The following is a 15,490-nucleotide window of genomic DNA, read 5'->3' as shown; positions in this document are numbered from 1 at the left end:
AACACCCAGAACATCACTGCTTTTCCTCTCCCTCTGAGGCTTGCACATAGTGGGCTCAACACATAGGGGTTCAGTGGAGTTAGAGCATACATCTGGGCAGTTTGCACAGAGAGAACGGGGTAGAGGAACTCCGATTTTGACTTGTTCTAAAGTGTTTCTTGGCCAATACTCATTTCATGTTATTCCTGAAGGGTTGGGGAAAAGAGGATTTTAATCATTTGGAATAGTGATATTTGACCGGTGGGACAAGATCCCTCTGATTAAATTCAATCACAGAATAACAGAGTAATGATAAAAGTGGTATTATTATCTTTTGCTCCTAACAATCAACAGATTCAATGTAGATTTGTTGAATTAAATGAACACTAATGACTTACATTTATATATTGATTTGCAGCTTTCAAAGGATTTCAATTCTCAGTTTAAATGGAAAGAACACTGGAGTACCAGCATACTCAGATTTTTCTCTCTCTCTTTTTAGAGAGAGGAATTTCATAAGCAAGGGCAGGAGAAGCAGGAGAGGGAGAGAGAAAGAATCTTAAGCAGGCTCCATACCCAGTGCAGAGCCTGACTTGGGGCTTGAATTCATAACCCTGAAATCATGACCTGAGCAAAAATCAAGAGTCAGACGTTCAACCGACTGAGCCATTTGGGTGTCCCTCTTCTTTTTTAATACATGGAATTAAGATCCTTTGAAATTAATTCTGCTTTGGAAAACATTTCGTCAACTTTATCAAGAAATTTTTGTTACAGCCGTCCAAAAGCCTCTGTTAGAGTTTTCACTTCTCACTGAAAATAATCAGTAGTGAGAAGGAATTTTCACAACACAGTACATTTCTGTTTACTGTAACCTATAATAAATTAACAGTCATCCTCCCATGGTGACTGTTGCAGGTACCAGGCCTATATGCCTTTGTCACCCATCCCCTGGGGAACTCCATCCAACTGCCTGTACAAGTGTCTCTTTGCCAAGGGCTTTCTCTGAGACTGTAGAAGGTATATCCACATCCTCTAGGACAAGCCCTCAACCAATGACTAAAAGGAATAGATGTATAAATACCCCAGCCTCTGCGGGGAGCTCATCCCAGTGGGGAAACTCTGGCATGCATGTTCTACACCATCTCCTGAATTCCTCAGCAGGATTGAATTCAAGCTGCTCCCCATGATAACTTTGATAATGCACTGTTTACTGGCTGCCTTGCCTTCTGTGTCTCATTCCCCGTTCTATCCTTGGTTCCGAGAATCACCTCCCAAATAAACTATTTGCACTCTGACCCTGGTTTCAAGCTTTGCTTCTGGAGAAACCCAAAGCACATGTCACTAGAAGGGCACTAGGCAAGCTCATCACATCCAGGCCATTAAGTCACCTAACAAGGTGTGACGCTGCCTGTTAATTCTTTGCTCAAACAATTTTTGAGCTTATCACCGTCCACTGATTTCATTGCTCTCCTGGGTGGCTCTACTCCACTTGCTATCCTCGTTCTGTTAATTATAGTGTAAAATTTTTAATTACAAATAAAGAAGATAAATTTGGTTAGTAGCTTCAAAGTTGTCACTGTCCACTCCACACAGAGTGAGAGAGACACTGACTGGAACCAACCTGTTGAGGCTCAGGTTCTCCACTGAGAAATTGAGAAGGAGGTATTTGGACATTGTTTTCTCACCTGTACCAATGACCCAGAAACACTTCACAGCCATGTGTGATTATAGGTAATTTTTGGTAAGGGTCCAAATGTTTGATAAATGTTGAAGACTCAGATCTTCCTCTGGATGGAGGCTGTTTTGTATGGAACTCACATTTCCCATTCAATTCTTAGGTGACATCCAGTTTGAATTTAGAGGACATGGTGTCATCGCCTCCACATTCCCACCAAATGGTCATCAACCCTCCCCTTGACCATTTTCAGATATGGAGAACTCATTCTTTCCTGGGAGAGCTAGCTCCTTTTCTTCATTAGCCACAATCACTGGACAGTTCTTCCTTTAACTGAACTACACTCTTCTTCCTGCAGCTGTCTCCCACAGGTGGGGATTTTCTTGGGGGAAAGTCCTGAACAAGTTGAATGTCTCATTTCTCAAGGAGAATTTGAACTATTTGAAAATGTATTTAGTGTGTCTCTTAGTTATCTTTTCTCCCCCGAGTTTTTTCAGCTTTCCTTAGCAGGTTATACTTTGTGGAGTCCCTCTACCATCTTTGTCACCATCTGTCATTCTCCATCTTTGAGTGAGACACGCATTGGAAGCAAGCTAGCTATCTAACAATTGGGGATTAGAATGTCCAAATATAATTACAACATGAGACAAGACTACATAGCCCCTATAATCATGTTTTGAAGAATATTTAGTAATATAAAAAATGTTTATGACAAATCAAGTAAAAGGAGGGAAGCTGTTTATACAACAGAGCCCAATTTTATTAAAAAATATTCACGTTAGAAGTCCAAAATACGCTAAAATATTAAGAATGGTGTTATGGCAGGTTTTGAATATATTTTGTGCTTTCCCAAATTTTCTACTGAGAACATGTTATTTATTTTTTAATTAGAAAAAATTTTTTTAGAATGAAACAAAAAAAGAGAGAGAGAGAGAAAAAGAGAAAGAAAGGAAGAAAGAAAGAAAGAATGAACATAGCACTCATAGAAGCCCTAGCATTGTTCAGGGTTTTTGGCAGATTAGTGTTGCACCTGTAGTTCATCAGAGCCTCAGAGGATTATTTTCTCCACTTGAATTACTATCTCTTTTTAATCTGATTAACAGGCATTGGGGGCAGTCTGTCACAGAAGCACATGGGCTGGGCGGGGAGAAGGGAAGGATGTGCAGGTCACTCTCTGTATAGTGACTTCAGGATGTTTCCATAGTGTAGAGATTATCACGTTCACTGGATATAGGAGTGACCTGCATGGGGGCTGCACCAGCTGGAGGGAGGCCATGCACTGTCAGCTTCCAGCCCGTCTGATGAACCCCCCTAACTTAAAGTCCTACGAGTTGTAAGATGCACTAACACTGGTTTGTGAAAGTGAATAGCACCTTCCTTGGCTGTTCTGTGAAGCACTAGGGTCCTGGAGACAGTGGGGCCCCCTGATCAGCCTGGAAAAGAATATAAATGCCTCTATGCAGGGAGCAGCATGGTGGAAACGAACCTGCTGGCCCAGCAGGATATCATCCATTTGCCATTTTTCCCTAAGGAAAGGCGTCTGGGTATCAGAGCCTTGCAGCAAATGCAACACATGCATTTCTCAATCTCCTCTTCTGGGGAGGCAGAGAGAGAGAGGTCATTGGAGGATGTGGTCAAGGCCCTGCATGGGGCAGAACCTTCAAGGAGACAGAAGGAACGGTCAGGTGGACAGCTCTATGGTGTGAGCAGTGGGAGAAGAAGGTCCCAGAGACAAGGGAGGGATCTGCTTCCTCAGACCTGCAGATGGGTGCTTTGGCAGAACTTAAAACTCACGGGGAGTTTCTTCTCTTCTCTATAAAGGTGGATTCTCATCTCTGAGAATAAAGCTTTGGTTTAACTTCTGTCATTTCCTTCTGAGGGGGTGTATTGACTGGACTGTGCCAATGATTCATTTAAATTTATTCTTATTATTATCCTTATTAAGAAGATGCTTAGTCCAACAGATACTCCTCTAGATTTATAAGACCCATGGAGTTAATAGAAGCTCAGCAGATGGGTGCTCCCCCCCACCCCCGCAATTCTTAAGGCAATAAACAGAAAATCTCTGTTCTCTCTTTGCAATGTGCATGTACATAGTTTCCAGGACGAATGACCCAGAATGTTGAACCGAAAGCATTCCTTAAGATGAGACTCTTCAGCTAACTAAAGTAATATTTAAAAAAAAAAAAATACTTCGACCTGGAGGTTACGGGAGAAGTATAGCTTAGTACGGACACAGCAGGGCTTGGCTAGCGTACTCCCTGGGGGCGAACATAAAGCGATCTCTCATGTTGAAAGAGTTTGCAGGTTCCACCAGGAAAAGCAGTGTGTGATTTGCTAGGTAAAAAGTTAGAGCGCATGGACCTAGCTCAACGGTGTGTATCATGATTCTCTGTGAATAGGTCTTATTTGTCAAAGGATACCTTAGGTTGGACTCAGCGTTGCAGGGGGAAGTCAGGGCGGGGTGCTCATAAGCACAAAAACACAAACAAACAAACAAACAAACAAACAAAAAAAAACCGGTGACGTCCTTGCTTTGGTAAAGCTACAGTTGTGATGCCGGTTGCTCCTCTTTTCGACTTTTTGCCGTTGGTTTTCTCCAGCAAGAACCCAAATGGCACATTTCCACCCGTCAATTCAATGTCCTCGCTAGGGAGGGTATTAAAGCTTGCTCCCTATTTCCCGGGCTTGCTCTTTCAGACCACAAGTCTCCTGACAGTCTTCTCACAAAGCCACCACCATTCCAGGCTACCAGGCCCCTGGCCTTGGCCCTTTGCTCCTGGCCTGAGCTGTGGCTCCAGCAAGTGGGGCGGTTGGAGCGCGCGTGCGTGGTTATGCGTGCATGTGTTTCTGTGTGCGCGCGCAGCCACCCAGGTCAGCTTGTACTTACGTAGTTCGAGGCCAGGTCCGGGTGCAGATAATCAATCCCTGTGAAAAGAACACCACAGGATGGAAGGTTAATACCCGCCATTGCGTCCTCAGGGAAGATGCTCAAGAAGACACCCTCCTTATGGGGCTGGCGCCAGGAGAATGGAGTGGGCTTAGCACACGTGCTTCAGGCCCGTCCTTGCGTTTCCCTTCCCGAGTGAGGGCGGGCCGCACCTCCAGAGTGGGGAGAGAGCTGCCACCAGACAGCGTCAGAAGAGTGAAGCCAATTAGATCTGTGGCCCCAGGATAAGACTTTCTGACATGCATGTCCGTACTGAGGGGCTTAGTGTCTGCAAGATGGATGGCTCGTCAGAGCAGTGATCTAAGATTTGTGGAAATCCTGACATTTTTCAAAGCATCAACTGGCATTTCTTCTGAGATGAAACTGGCCCTGGGGAGGAAAGACGATTATTATTTAACAGGGTACAGACAGCAATGGACTAGGGGAATATTCTCTGGCATGGTTTAATCAGAAAAACACCGCTGGGTGGGAAAGGCACTTTCTCAGAGAGCAAATGGTGTCCAGTGAAGTGTCCGGGGTGAGATTTGATCTTGTCCCTGCAGAATATAGCTTTCTAGGAAGACTGTGACTTTGAGCTTCCCAGCAGGAGCCATGTGCTTTCTCCTGGATGTGGCCCATCTTGCTGCCCAAGAGTGTCTGCAATGGTAGAGTTAGGAACACCACTGCATTCCCTTACCTGTGAGGCCTCAGAAAGCATCATGGAACTTCAAGGCCATGCTGAAAGCTCTCAGCCAGGGGTGCAGAGCCATATAACCTCTGCAGCACCCAGCTCTTCACAAAACCTGCATCTCTGGGTGTCACAGTCACCAGCATAGATTTTGGAGTCAAAATCCTGAAGTGTTAATTCCAATCCTGCTGCCAGCTGGGTGCATGATTTCAGGTGAGGTGCTTGGCCTCTCTCGGCTGGTTTCTTCTCCATCAAGCGGCATGAACGGTGAAGTGCACATAGCTCGGTGGCACTTACTAGCTCTATTGGATTTGCTGTGTTTAAAAGCTAGAGGTATCATTCAGTTTCTCTGATAGGTGGCACCTTCCATGTGAGCACCCTAAGGCCTGGTCGCAGACAGAGCTTTGCCCCGCAAAAAGAACTGGGACTGGGATGTTGCATTAAAAAAAAAAAAAAAATCCTCCTTTGTTTTTTTGGTTACATAAGAAATTTCTGGACTGGGAGTCATTGTCCTACAGAACATATGTTACATTTTGCTGCTGGTACTTTGGCATGCAAAGCATGTCAAATTACTGCTGTCACTCATGACTGCTTTCTGTAGTTTGGGAGAGGATAGCCTGTCACTTCCCATCCACCGTCCTCCATTTCCTGCTCTCCTGAACTCCCTCCCAAGGACTGTAGAAAGACAGGGATCAGAAGATTTGAGGACTAGTATTTTTAAAGTTTGCCAGCCCTTGTCCTGGACCCTAATTCAGAAATGGTGTGTTTCAGCTGTGGGGTGGGTTGGAGATGAGCACAGGCTACAGAGACCAGCAGATCTGGTTCTGTTCTGTAATAATTGTGAGGCTTCTGCCAAGTGACACAATTTCCCCAAGCCTCAGTTTCCTTATCTTTGAAATGGGAATATTATTTACCTTGCAGAACAGTGTTCAAGATAAGGACCAATTCATTAAGTGCGTTTAGCTTGTAGTAAACACTTGATACGTTGTATTTATTGCTGTCACCATTGGTGACACATCATTAGAGTCATGTGGATAATGCAGAAGAGCAGAAATATTTTCAAAAATCTACTGGGTCTTAGAATGTTGTGTTGAATTAAATTGTTGTATGTATTTGTTGAAACTGGTTACATTTTGTGAATTCAATGTGGGGCAAAACATTTGTAACCTATAGATAAATTAGGGCACACAGTGGGCAGTGGGCACACAGAGAATATGTTTTTTTTTCCTAGCGGGGAATCAATTCCTTTTTGACATAATTATACTTCTCAAGTTTATTTATATTTTTAGTAATCTCTACACCCAGCGTGGGGCTTGAACTCACAATCTTGGGATCAAGAGTCATGGGCTGTACTGATTGAGCCAGCCAGGGGCCTCTGCATGGTCATCCTTCTATTCATGTTTGTAGTGTGTAAGAAGATTGTGGTGCATGTATATACACACTTAAGCCTCGGGAAAGCCAGGTACAAGTCACCTGGCCAGACACTCTAAGGCAGGAGCATCCAGCACCCAAAATCTCAGGTGATATCGATGCCCCCACAATAAATCAAGCTGACTTCAGACACCTGGGTATTTCCCCCAGAGGGTAAACATTCCTGGAGCTACGGCAATACCAGGTTGATGCATGGAGTGGACAGAGTAAGCTCCTAGTCCATGCGGGGGGACAATTTTTAAAAGATGACCCCATGTTCTGATAGTGTAAGTTGTCTGGAAGAGAAATTTTCTGAGAAATAGTAGTTTCTTCTCTGTAAAGGGAAACTATCAAGGCAAAGATAATTTGAGACTTGAAGGAAATTAAAATTAAAACAAGATAAATTTAGCCCAATTAAAATTAAGGATCTTTAATTAGGTTAAGGGGAAGTCTGAGTGTTAAGTTGGTACAGACACAGACTTTAGTCTGAGAAAGAAGAGATTACTGATAGAACCATCAGGGAATGCAGACATGATTCAAAAAATATAGTAAACTAAAGCATGAAAATAATGGACTTGTAATGAAATAGTATTTTAATATTTTTGTCTATTTGATTATCTTTAGAGGTGGAGTGTACTAAATACATTTTCTCAATCAGTTTATTTATTTTTTAATTCTTGTATTATGAATGTATTCAATTTTATTTTGAACTTATTGGGTTATTTTCAGCAGTGAATACCAGGCACGATGCAGATCCTGGAAAAACAGACAATTTAGACACAGAACCTGAGCTTTCAGGTATCTATAGCTCCCAGTCTACAGTGGGGACCAACTCATCACTAGCCAATCATAACACAATGTGGAATGCAAATGATAATTACTTGGTTATAGTTTATATTAGTATCCCATCATCAGTTTGAGTCTTTTCAGAAAGTCTAATCCACAATGTTTCAAATGCTCAGGAAGCTCTGATGGTTCTGGAGACCTCAGAGAATTAGCAAGGAGCTCCATAGACCCGTTCCTAGTTACAATGTTAGTAATTCAGTTGAGATGTATAATAATGCCATACATCGGTAGGGCTGTTCTCCCCCTCTTCAATCTGACTGGTCTATGACTGCCTCTATCAATAAAATGTTGCATGACGTTCAAGGCTAGGTCAGAAAAGTCCAGGCATCTTCCATTTGTTCCCTTTGGACACTTGTCCACTCAGGGAGGGAGGATAGGAAGTCAATAGCCAAGGAAGAAGCTCCTGTGTGGCCCTTGGTATGAAAGGCTCAACTGAGCTGCGGCAGCCAACGTCAGTGGTCAACCATGGGGATGAGCCATGAATGTACACCCCAGCTGAACCTTCAGATGACTGTTGGGTAGCCAGCATTCTGCCCTTGACTGCATGAGAAACCTCAAATGAGAAGTGCTCAGCTGTCTTCCTGAGTTCCTGTGCCACAAAGTGATGAGCAAAATAAATAGTTACTATAAGCTGCTAAGAGTTGGAGTCATTTATCATACAGGATTAATAACTGGAACAGATAGCCTACTAGTCCTTCTGAGACCAGCAAAGCCCAACTTAGGGGAGAAAACTTTGCTTTTCTATGTGATGCAGACTTCTAACTCTCTTGGGAGGGTGCGGCTGACTGCCTGATCCTTGAGCTTGAACCTCCATTGGCAAGGATGAGATCCGGTTCACAAAGACTCACCAGGGAGTCAAGCCAAGGAGTGGGCTTCAAGCACTGAAGAGGGTGGGTAAGATCTTAGGTAGTTTCTTGCCTCCCTAACCTTGGTTTTTTCATCTGTAACATGTGGACAATAGCACTAATCTTAGAGGATAACTGTGACTGTTTCCAAATTGGCAGGTGGTGTCTAGTATATAGTGAGTACTCAAGAAATGTTAGTTTTTTTTTTTTTAAAGATTTTATTTATTTATTTGTGTGAAAGAGAGAGAGCACAAGCAGGCAGAGGGTGAAGCAGGCTCCCTGCTGAGCAGGGAGCCCAGTGTGGGACTTGATTCCCAGGACCCTGGGATCATGACCTGAGCCAAAGGCAGATGCTTAACTGATAGCCACCCAGGCATCCCAAGAAATGTTAGGTTTTTATTGTTGCTTCAGCTTGAAGCTCTCCCTGACCCTGCATCCCTGATCTTCAGTTTTACCTCCTTGGCACCGTCTGATGTTGGCTAATGTCCTTGACTCTTGCCTTCACTGACCATCTATAACCTTGATAGCCTGCACCTGTCCAGAATTGTGCCTGGACTGGGTGGCTCCTATCCATCTCCATGTTTTGTTGGCCATATCTTGTTTTCTAGTTCAAGTTCCCAACACCAAACAACTCTGTTTGCGATGAAAGGGGGGAATTGTTATCATTAAGTGGGGTCCTTGTTGGCATTTCCAAGCCTGGAACATCAGAACAAACCCTTAAGAAATGCTTTCTGCCCCTGTGGGCAACAGATAACCATGGTGGTACTCTCCTGATGTGTAGTGTGTGGAAATGACAGTAAGTTGCACCTACATGAAAGCAGCAGATATTTATTGAGTATGTATGGAGTCATTGGATCCAACAGAGGATGTTGGTCTAGTTCTGAGTTGTGAAACCAGAAAGTATGAATGACAATTAAAATGGAGCTATCTATAGATTGACTCTCCCACATGCAGGTAATCAAACTATTTCCCATACACGTCAAAATAAAGAGAGCAATGATTAGGAAATATGACATTGTTTCTGCTCTTAGGTATGAAGTCAGTATCTGTGTGTCTTTATCCTGTTGGAGAATGATATTTTGCTTAGCAAATATCTGGGAAATGATCCCATACCATTTCCTGATGCCCCCAGCCTCACCATTGCACTTCACATTCTAGGTGTTAGGGCAGAGATGCCCAGTGACATGGTCTGAGGCTGCTGACCATTGTCCCTGTAGTGTGGGAGGCTGCTCGTATCCCAAATGTGCTCATCTTGCTTTTTAATAGCGGATTTGGAGAGTGGCTTAGTGGTTCTTCTCTTCTTCAGTTATCACACCAAATAAGCATGTGCTGAATTAAAGCCAGCCACAAATCCTTTGTTTAACTCTGCACCAGGATGTGGAACCTATTCCTCCTTCCCTGGAATTTGGCTCTGAGACCATTCCTCCAAAAAAGGATGGGACGCCTGGGTGCCTCAGCAGGTTAGGCATCTGCCTTCTTCTCAGGTCATGATCCCAGGGTTCTGGGATTGAGTCCCTCCTCAGGGTCTCTGCTCAGCGGGGAGTCTGCTTCTCCCTCTGCCTGCTGCTCCCCCTGCTTGTGCTCTCTCTCTCTCCTTCTGACAAATAAATAAATAAAATCTTAAAAAAAAAAAAAGTGGCTGAATGATGCTTGTGCATTCCATGCCTGGCCTAGAGGAGGAATGGCAGCTTAGAATGACTGTTCCTGTGATTCCCCAAGCTATCTGTAAGAAATCCAGCTACCTTGCTGGAAAGACCAGGTGGAGAAGGGACGTCCTGGGACTACATGGAGTGGGAGGGAGGCCAGGCCATTTTAGTATCTCAGTTAAGCCTCCAGTTGACACTAGTTCCAGCTGCATTCTGACCCCTATGACATGAGAGACCCCAGAGAGATCAGTAGCAGGACTTCCCAACTGAGCCTGGTTAATCCACAGAACAATGAGAGATAGGAAAATGGTGGTTGTGTTAAGCCATTCAATTTGGGGGTAGTATATTCTGCAGCAGTAGATGACCAAAGCAGTGGAGGAGTTGGGAGTTTAAATTGGGGGGCGGGGTAGAGAGTTTGGTTTTTTGGGAAGATGCCCAAAGACCACTAAATCAGAAGAAATAATATCAAATAAGAAACTCTGCTGAGACTTTCTGAAGGGCTTAGCTTCTCACATCAGGAAAGGTGGGTCAGAGTCAGGGCTCATCCTTCCCTTTTGTCTTTTTGGAAGGGTTGCTTCACAGTCTGTCAGGGGGTTACAGTTAAAGAATCCAGAAGTAGGCATCACGGGCTGTTCAGTTTCATAAAGGCAATACATCTGTCTGCGGCCACTTTTAGGGTGCTTTTCTAACCCTCAGATGTTGCATAATTACAATATATCCTAGGCAGATTTACTCGGAACACAGACACATCTTTCTCCTGGGTGAGCTGGTCTCAGTTACATTGGTTTCCAATCCAAAGCATTAGGAAGGAAGGAAGAACTATAAGCTCCCAAGACCCACTTGTACACACACTCTTTCTCCTGCAGAGCTCCTTTATTCCTGTGAAAGCCCTCGGCCACCGGAGAAAGCTTTTACATCCACTTCAAACATCTCCCACATCAGAAAACGCGGAGGCATTGTTTTTATGTGGATATTTAATGAGCCCACACAAAAGACAGCACCAATTTTAAGCATGTTGGCTCCCTTTGTCTCACCATCAATTCAGCTTCAAAGGCTTGCTTTGGACAGCTTAGGGTTCTTTGAGAATCTTCAGAAGGGAAAGGCTCCATTGTTTCATCTCTCACACATGGGCTTTAGGCATAATTGCATTAGTACTGCTCAGTGGAGCCTTTCCTGGAGGAGCCACATGGCTGATGAAGGGCAAGGGACCTGCCCAGGGAGATGACCACAGGGCAGAGATTCTCCAGAATCTTGGCAGAGCCAAGGACATGTGTAGTTAGAAAAACACCAGTTCATCCTACCCATTCTACCCATCCTACACTTTGTGTTTTATATCACAAACTATAGAAAATAAAGCTCTACTAAATCTTTGTCTGGCAGGCATATGGGATAGAATAATGTGTTATACATATATGCATATGTAATAAAAGGTTATCAAGGTCTGCTTTACTAGGGTTCATCCTGAAAGTCAAAATTTCTTCAAACTCCAATCCTGTTATCAAAAAGCTTCCTCATGGGCATAGAGCCATACTGTCTAATAGAGCTTTCTGTGATGATTGAAGTGAAGTTGAATTCAGTTTCAGCAGCTGCTAACCCCTTGGGGTTATTGAGAACTTGAAATGAAGCTGGTGTGACTGAGGAATTGAATTTTTAATATTATTTAGCTTTAATTCAGTGTAAATAGCGACATATGGCCAGTGGCCACTTCATTGGACAGTGTGGATCTGGAGTACACGGTAAGTTCGAACAGGTTTAGAAGATACTCTAGGGTAAGATACAGAGAGTGGCCCAATAAGAAATGACAGTTCGGTGATGGCCAGTCTTCCTTTGTTCATTTTTTTGAATTTTTAATTTATTAATTCAATAAATATTTATTAAAGGTATCCTCAATTTTGAAGACTGCTGAACTGGAGGAAGGGGAGGATTTTGTCACAGTATAGATGGGTGGTAAGGTCCAGCAGGTGTCTCTTCTGTCTTTGATTTGCATCTCTAAGCAATGAATCTTTGGTATTCCAAAGGCATGCAAAGACACACTTGCTTCCAAATGATGTGAAGGCTTTGAAATACTCACCATCATCCATAATTCCAATGGTAACACCTTTCCCTGTGTATCCCAGCTCCCAGGCTTCTGCCACATTCAAATCAAGGCCAGGAGTGCCATCAGCTTGTCCAGTATTGATCTGGTTCAGGAATTTCAAAGCAAAGAATCTGATTAGTCTGTTGCAGTAAAGCACCTATCTAAATGTCTGTACCTGCTATGCCAGGCCCTGGTCAAAGGCCATGCCTCCTGTGAAACAGTACTCCTGAATGTTTCCCCATCCACCTCTTCCAGACTTCTCCCTCCATTTTTTGATACACACAATTGATGTTTCTCTGACGGGATTGCTGTCTTTAAACTCCTTAGAGCTGCCATTGCAAGAACCCTCTCCAGTTCTGAATTAAATGCTCATTCTTATAGAATTCAAAACCTTCAAAACTTCAAGTTTTGAATTTAGCACATACGGTCTTGGATCATCCTTATCTGAATGTGATTTCCTCCCTCAATAGCAGTAAGCTTTGCAAGAGGGAGCATGTCCTACTTACGTTTGTAATTTCAGTGCCACCACATCAAATCTCGTGTAAAAATATTTGATGCACCAAATCAAAGATAACTGGCTTACCTTTAGTGCTCATTCTAATGCAAAAAAAAGTCTTTTCCCTAAAAAAATTCAAAAAAGGGAAACAAAGAAATTGTATATAACTATGTCCATCACCCTCTTTTCATGTTTCTTTGTCCTGTGTGTTAATCAGGTTAGACTACAGATTTTCCCGAGGATGAGTTTTAAAAGCAATGAAGTCAGAGCTTGTACCGGCAGAAGCCCACAGTGACCTGTTGGCTGTTACTACAGGGTTGCTAACACACTGCTGTGAATGTCATTAGTGCGCTTGGTAAAAATGACTGCTCTTCTCCTTCCACTCATGTGTTCAGGTTACACTTTTCCATCACCTAGGAAGTTCGTAGAATGTCCACATCACTGGTTTGGGTCCATAGGATGTAGGCTCATGTGCCATATGTCACATCCAGGCTGAAGCCTTAGGTGACAGTGTGTGACTTACCCCTTCCCCTTGTTGAGGTGCTCATGAAAGCAGGGCTCGGGTTGGAGCTGGCATGGAGCCTGAGTCCCTGAGGGACTAGGAATTGTTGGACGTAGAGCATGAGTGAGCAAAAGCTTTGACTTGTTAAGCCGGGGTGACTTGGGGGGTTGGTTGTGATCGCAAGAAATGTAGTCTAACCTGATTAACACACATGAGCTCTTTTCAGTTGCCTGTCTCTGATTTGTAGGATTCCATGCCCAAAAGCAAAGGGTACAGTCACCCAGAAGACCCAAAGTGGAAGCTGTGATGTATTCTTATACATGTCTCAGTCCGCAAGGTTATAACTAGTTTTTTCTCCTGCTCATCACCTTTTAATATTAAATAAGGTAAAACATCACTCACAGTTTTAAATTAATCACTCCTTTTCCCTCAAGATGCCCTGTAGTTAGGTTTGGTTTAAAGGATTTGGGTCTCTTTTAAATATAACCCAACCTGTCCAAATGGATCACGAAGGACTGCTGGTGAGTCAGATAATAATAATCACTTCACCAGATAGACAGGGCTTCTGAGGTGTGACTCCTCCACCTGGAAAGCCCCATGGATGTGATTTCCTGCCATTATTTTAAGAAGTGCTAATGGATGCTACTTTTCTCGCTTTGGTCTTTGAGCTCTCTTTCTTGTCCTTTGTGAAGTTGCCCGAGTCTTTTCCTTATCCCTGTGATTTCATTATGTCCTGTAGTCATTCTGCCTGTTGAGATCCCTGGATTACTCCCCTCAGACCCTTGACTCAACTTCTACATGATTTTGCAAGTCTTCCCTCACTCACTGGTGTGATTTTTCAAACTCTGGAGCAGCCTGATCAGCATTTGGTAGTTGGTTTGACCCTAAGAGTTCATGGCTATTTAGCATTTCCAGAAGGAAGCAGATTAGAGAACATGATGCATGGGTGCTGATAGAAAATCAATACATATCAGAGGGGACAGAGAGGTTCATGGAGTCAGATGCTGGCTGACATCCCACAGAATAACAAGGAAATAGAAATGCATTTTGTAAAATCTGAAGTCTCAAGATGAGAAATGTTAGGAATAATATGGCATGCTTACCAGATACCACTGCTTTGTAAAAAGAGGATCATTCATGTTGATATCGATCTCGTTGATGTCTCTATACCCCCGTTTCTTTCTGTCAAATCCTTCTTGCTGCAAGGCCATCTTTACCTGGAATGACAATATTGGCATATTGCCTGAATATCCACCCGGACAACTTCTTCTGGAATTCATGTCCATGAATTCAAATTCCATTTGCACACAGGTATTTTTTCCTCTGTGGAAGACAGGTTCATCTTATGTACCCTCTACACTCCATGATTATTTTCTGAAAACATTCTTCTGACTGTGCTGAATAAATTGGCTTTGGTGGTGGCTCAAAGTGAGTTTCCTTTAAATGGGTATTTGATAGAGAAAAGTACTCTCACGGAAGATAAGGGGGTAGGGGTTGCTAAGGAAAAGAAAATGAAGCAACACTTCTATTAAGTTAAGAAGGTTGATGTGGATTCAGGGAGGGAGAGAAAGTTAGAACTGCAGGGACCATTTTTCTGGAGGGCTTTCCAGCCTGTACATTTGTAGAGAGGATTGTGTTATCATATTTGGGAATCAGCTAAAACTGAAATCAAGTCAAATCAAGCCAAACACAAATGCAAACGTAAACCCAAACCAAACGGTCTCCTGCCTGGAGAGCCGGCAAGTTCATAGCAAAGCTCTAGAAGGTAAGTGAAGGATCCTTGAAGAGAAAGGGCTGTCCTGGCAACGACAGTGCTTCGATTTTTGTTTCCAAAATTGGAACCCCAAGTCCTTGGATGGAAATGAAACTTAGGAACTGAATTATTCAAGCAGGCTCCTGGCAACAGTTAGACTTTGTCCCATTCATGAAATTCTCTTCACTTGGGCATCACGCATTTATCATCCAGGGACTGTGGCTGAACATCTACAGACTCAGGGGCCACACAAATGTAGAAAAGGGTGTGCACTACATACTGATTTTTTTTATTTTTTTAAGAGAGAGCGAGCGCATGTGTGAGCGAGTGTTGGGGCGGTAGGGGTAGAGGGAGAGGGAGAGAGAATCTTAAGCAGACTCTCTACCCAGTGCAGAGCTTGACTCGAGGCTTGATCTCGCAACACTGAGAACATGACCTGAAGCAAAATCGAGAGTTGGACGCTTAAAGGACCAAGCCACCCAGGTGCCCCTGAATTTTTTAACGATACTTTGCTGCCCAACATCATTTCTTCTTTTCTCAAGTATTCCTAGTGCATTTGGAGGATTACCTGGTATCCACTAGGTTCTGTGTTTGGGAATGAAATCTGAGACACCTATCTGCAAAGAAACTGCATGCTCTCTCTG

General features: G+C 43.4%; 1 protein-coding gene across 1 annotated transcript in view; it reads right to left on the bottom strand.

Annotated features, from left to right (window-relative positions):
* The window catches only part of PCSK2 (proprotein convertase subtilisin/kexin type 2), a 272,552-nt gene that overhangs the window by 112,044 nt on the left and 145,018 nt on the right, over positions 1–15,490 (bottom strand). Inside the window, 3 exon segments of the mRNA NM_001386192.1 lie at positions 4,545–4,582; positions 12,090–12,198; positions 14,197–14,310. Of these exon segments, the coding sequence (NP_001373121.1) occupies positions 4,545–4,582; positions 12,090–12,198; positions 14,197–14,310 (261 nt within the window).

This window comes from Mustela putorius, unplaced genomic scaffold, assembly GCF_011764305.1.
Source record: "Mustela putorius furo isolate JIRA1106 unplaced genomic scaffold, ASM1176430v1.1 tig00000253_pilon_pilon_pilon, whole genome shotgun sequence".
Taxonomy (NCBI): domain Eukaryota; kingdom Metazoa; phylum Chordata; class Mammalia; order Carnivora; family Mustelidae; genus Mustela; species Mustela putorius.
Note: the sequence above shows the minus strand (reverse complement) of the source record. Positions and strands in the feature narration are given on the sequence as shown.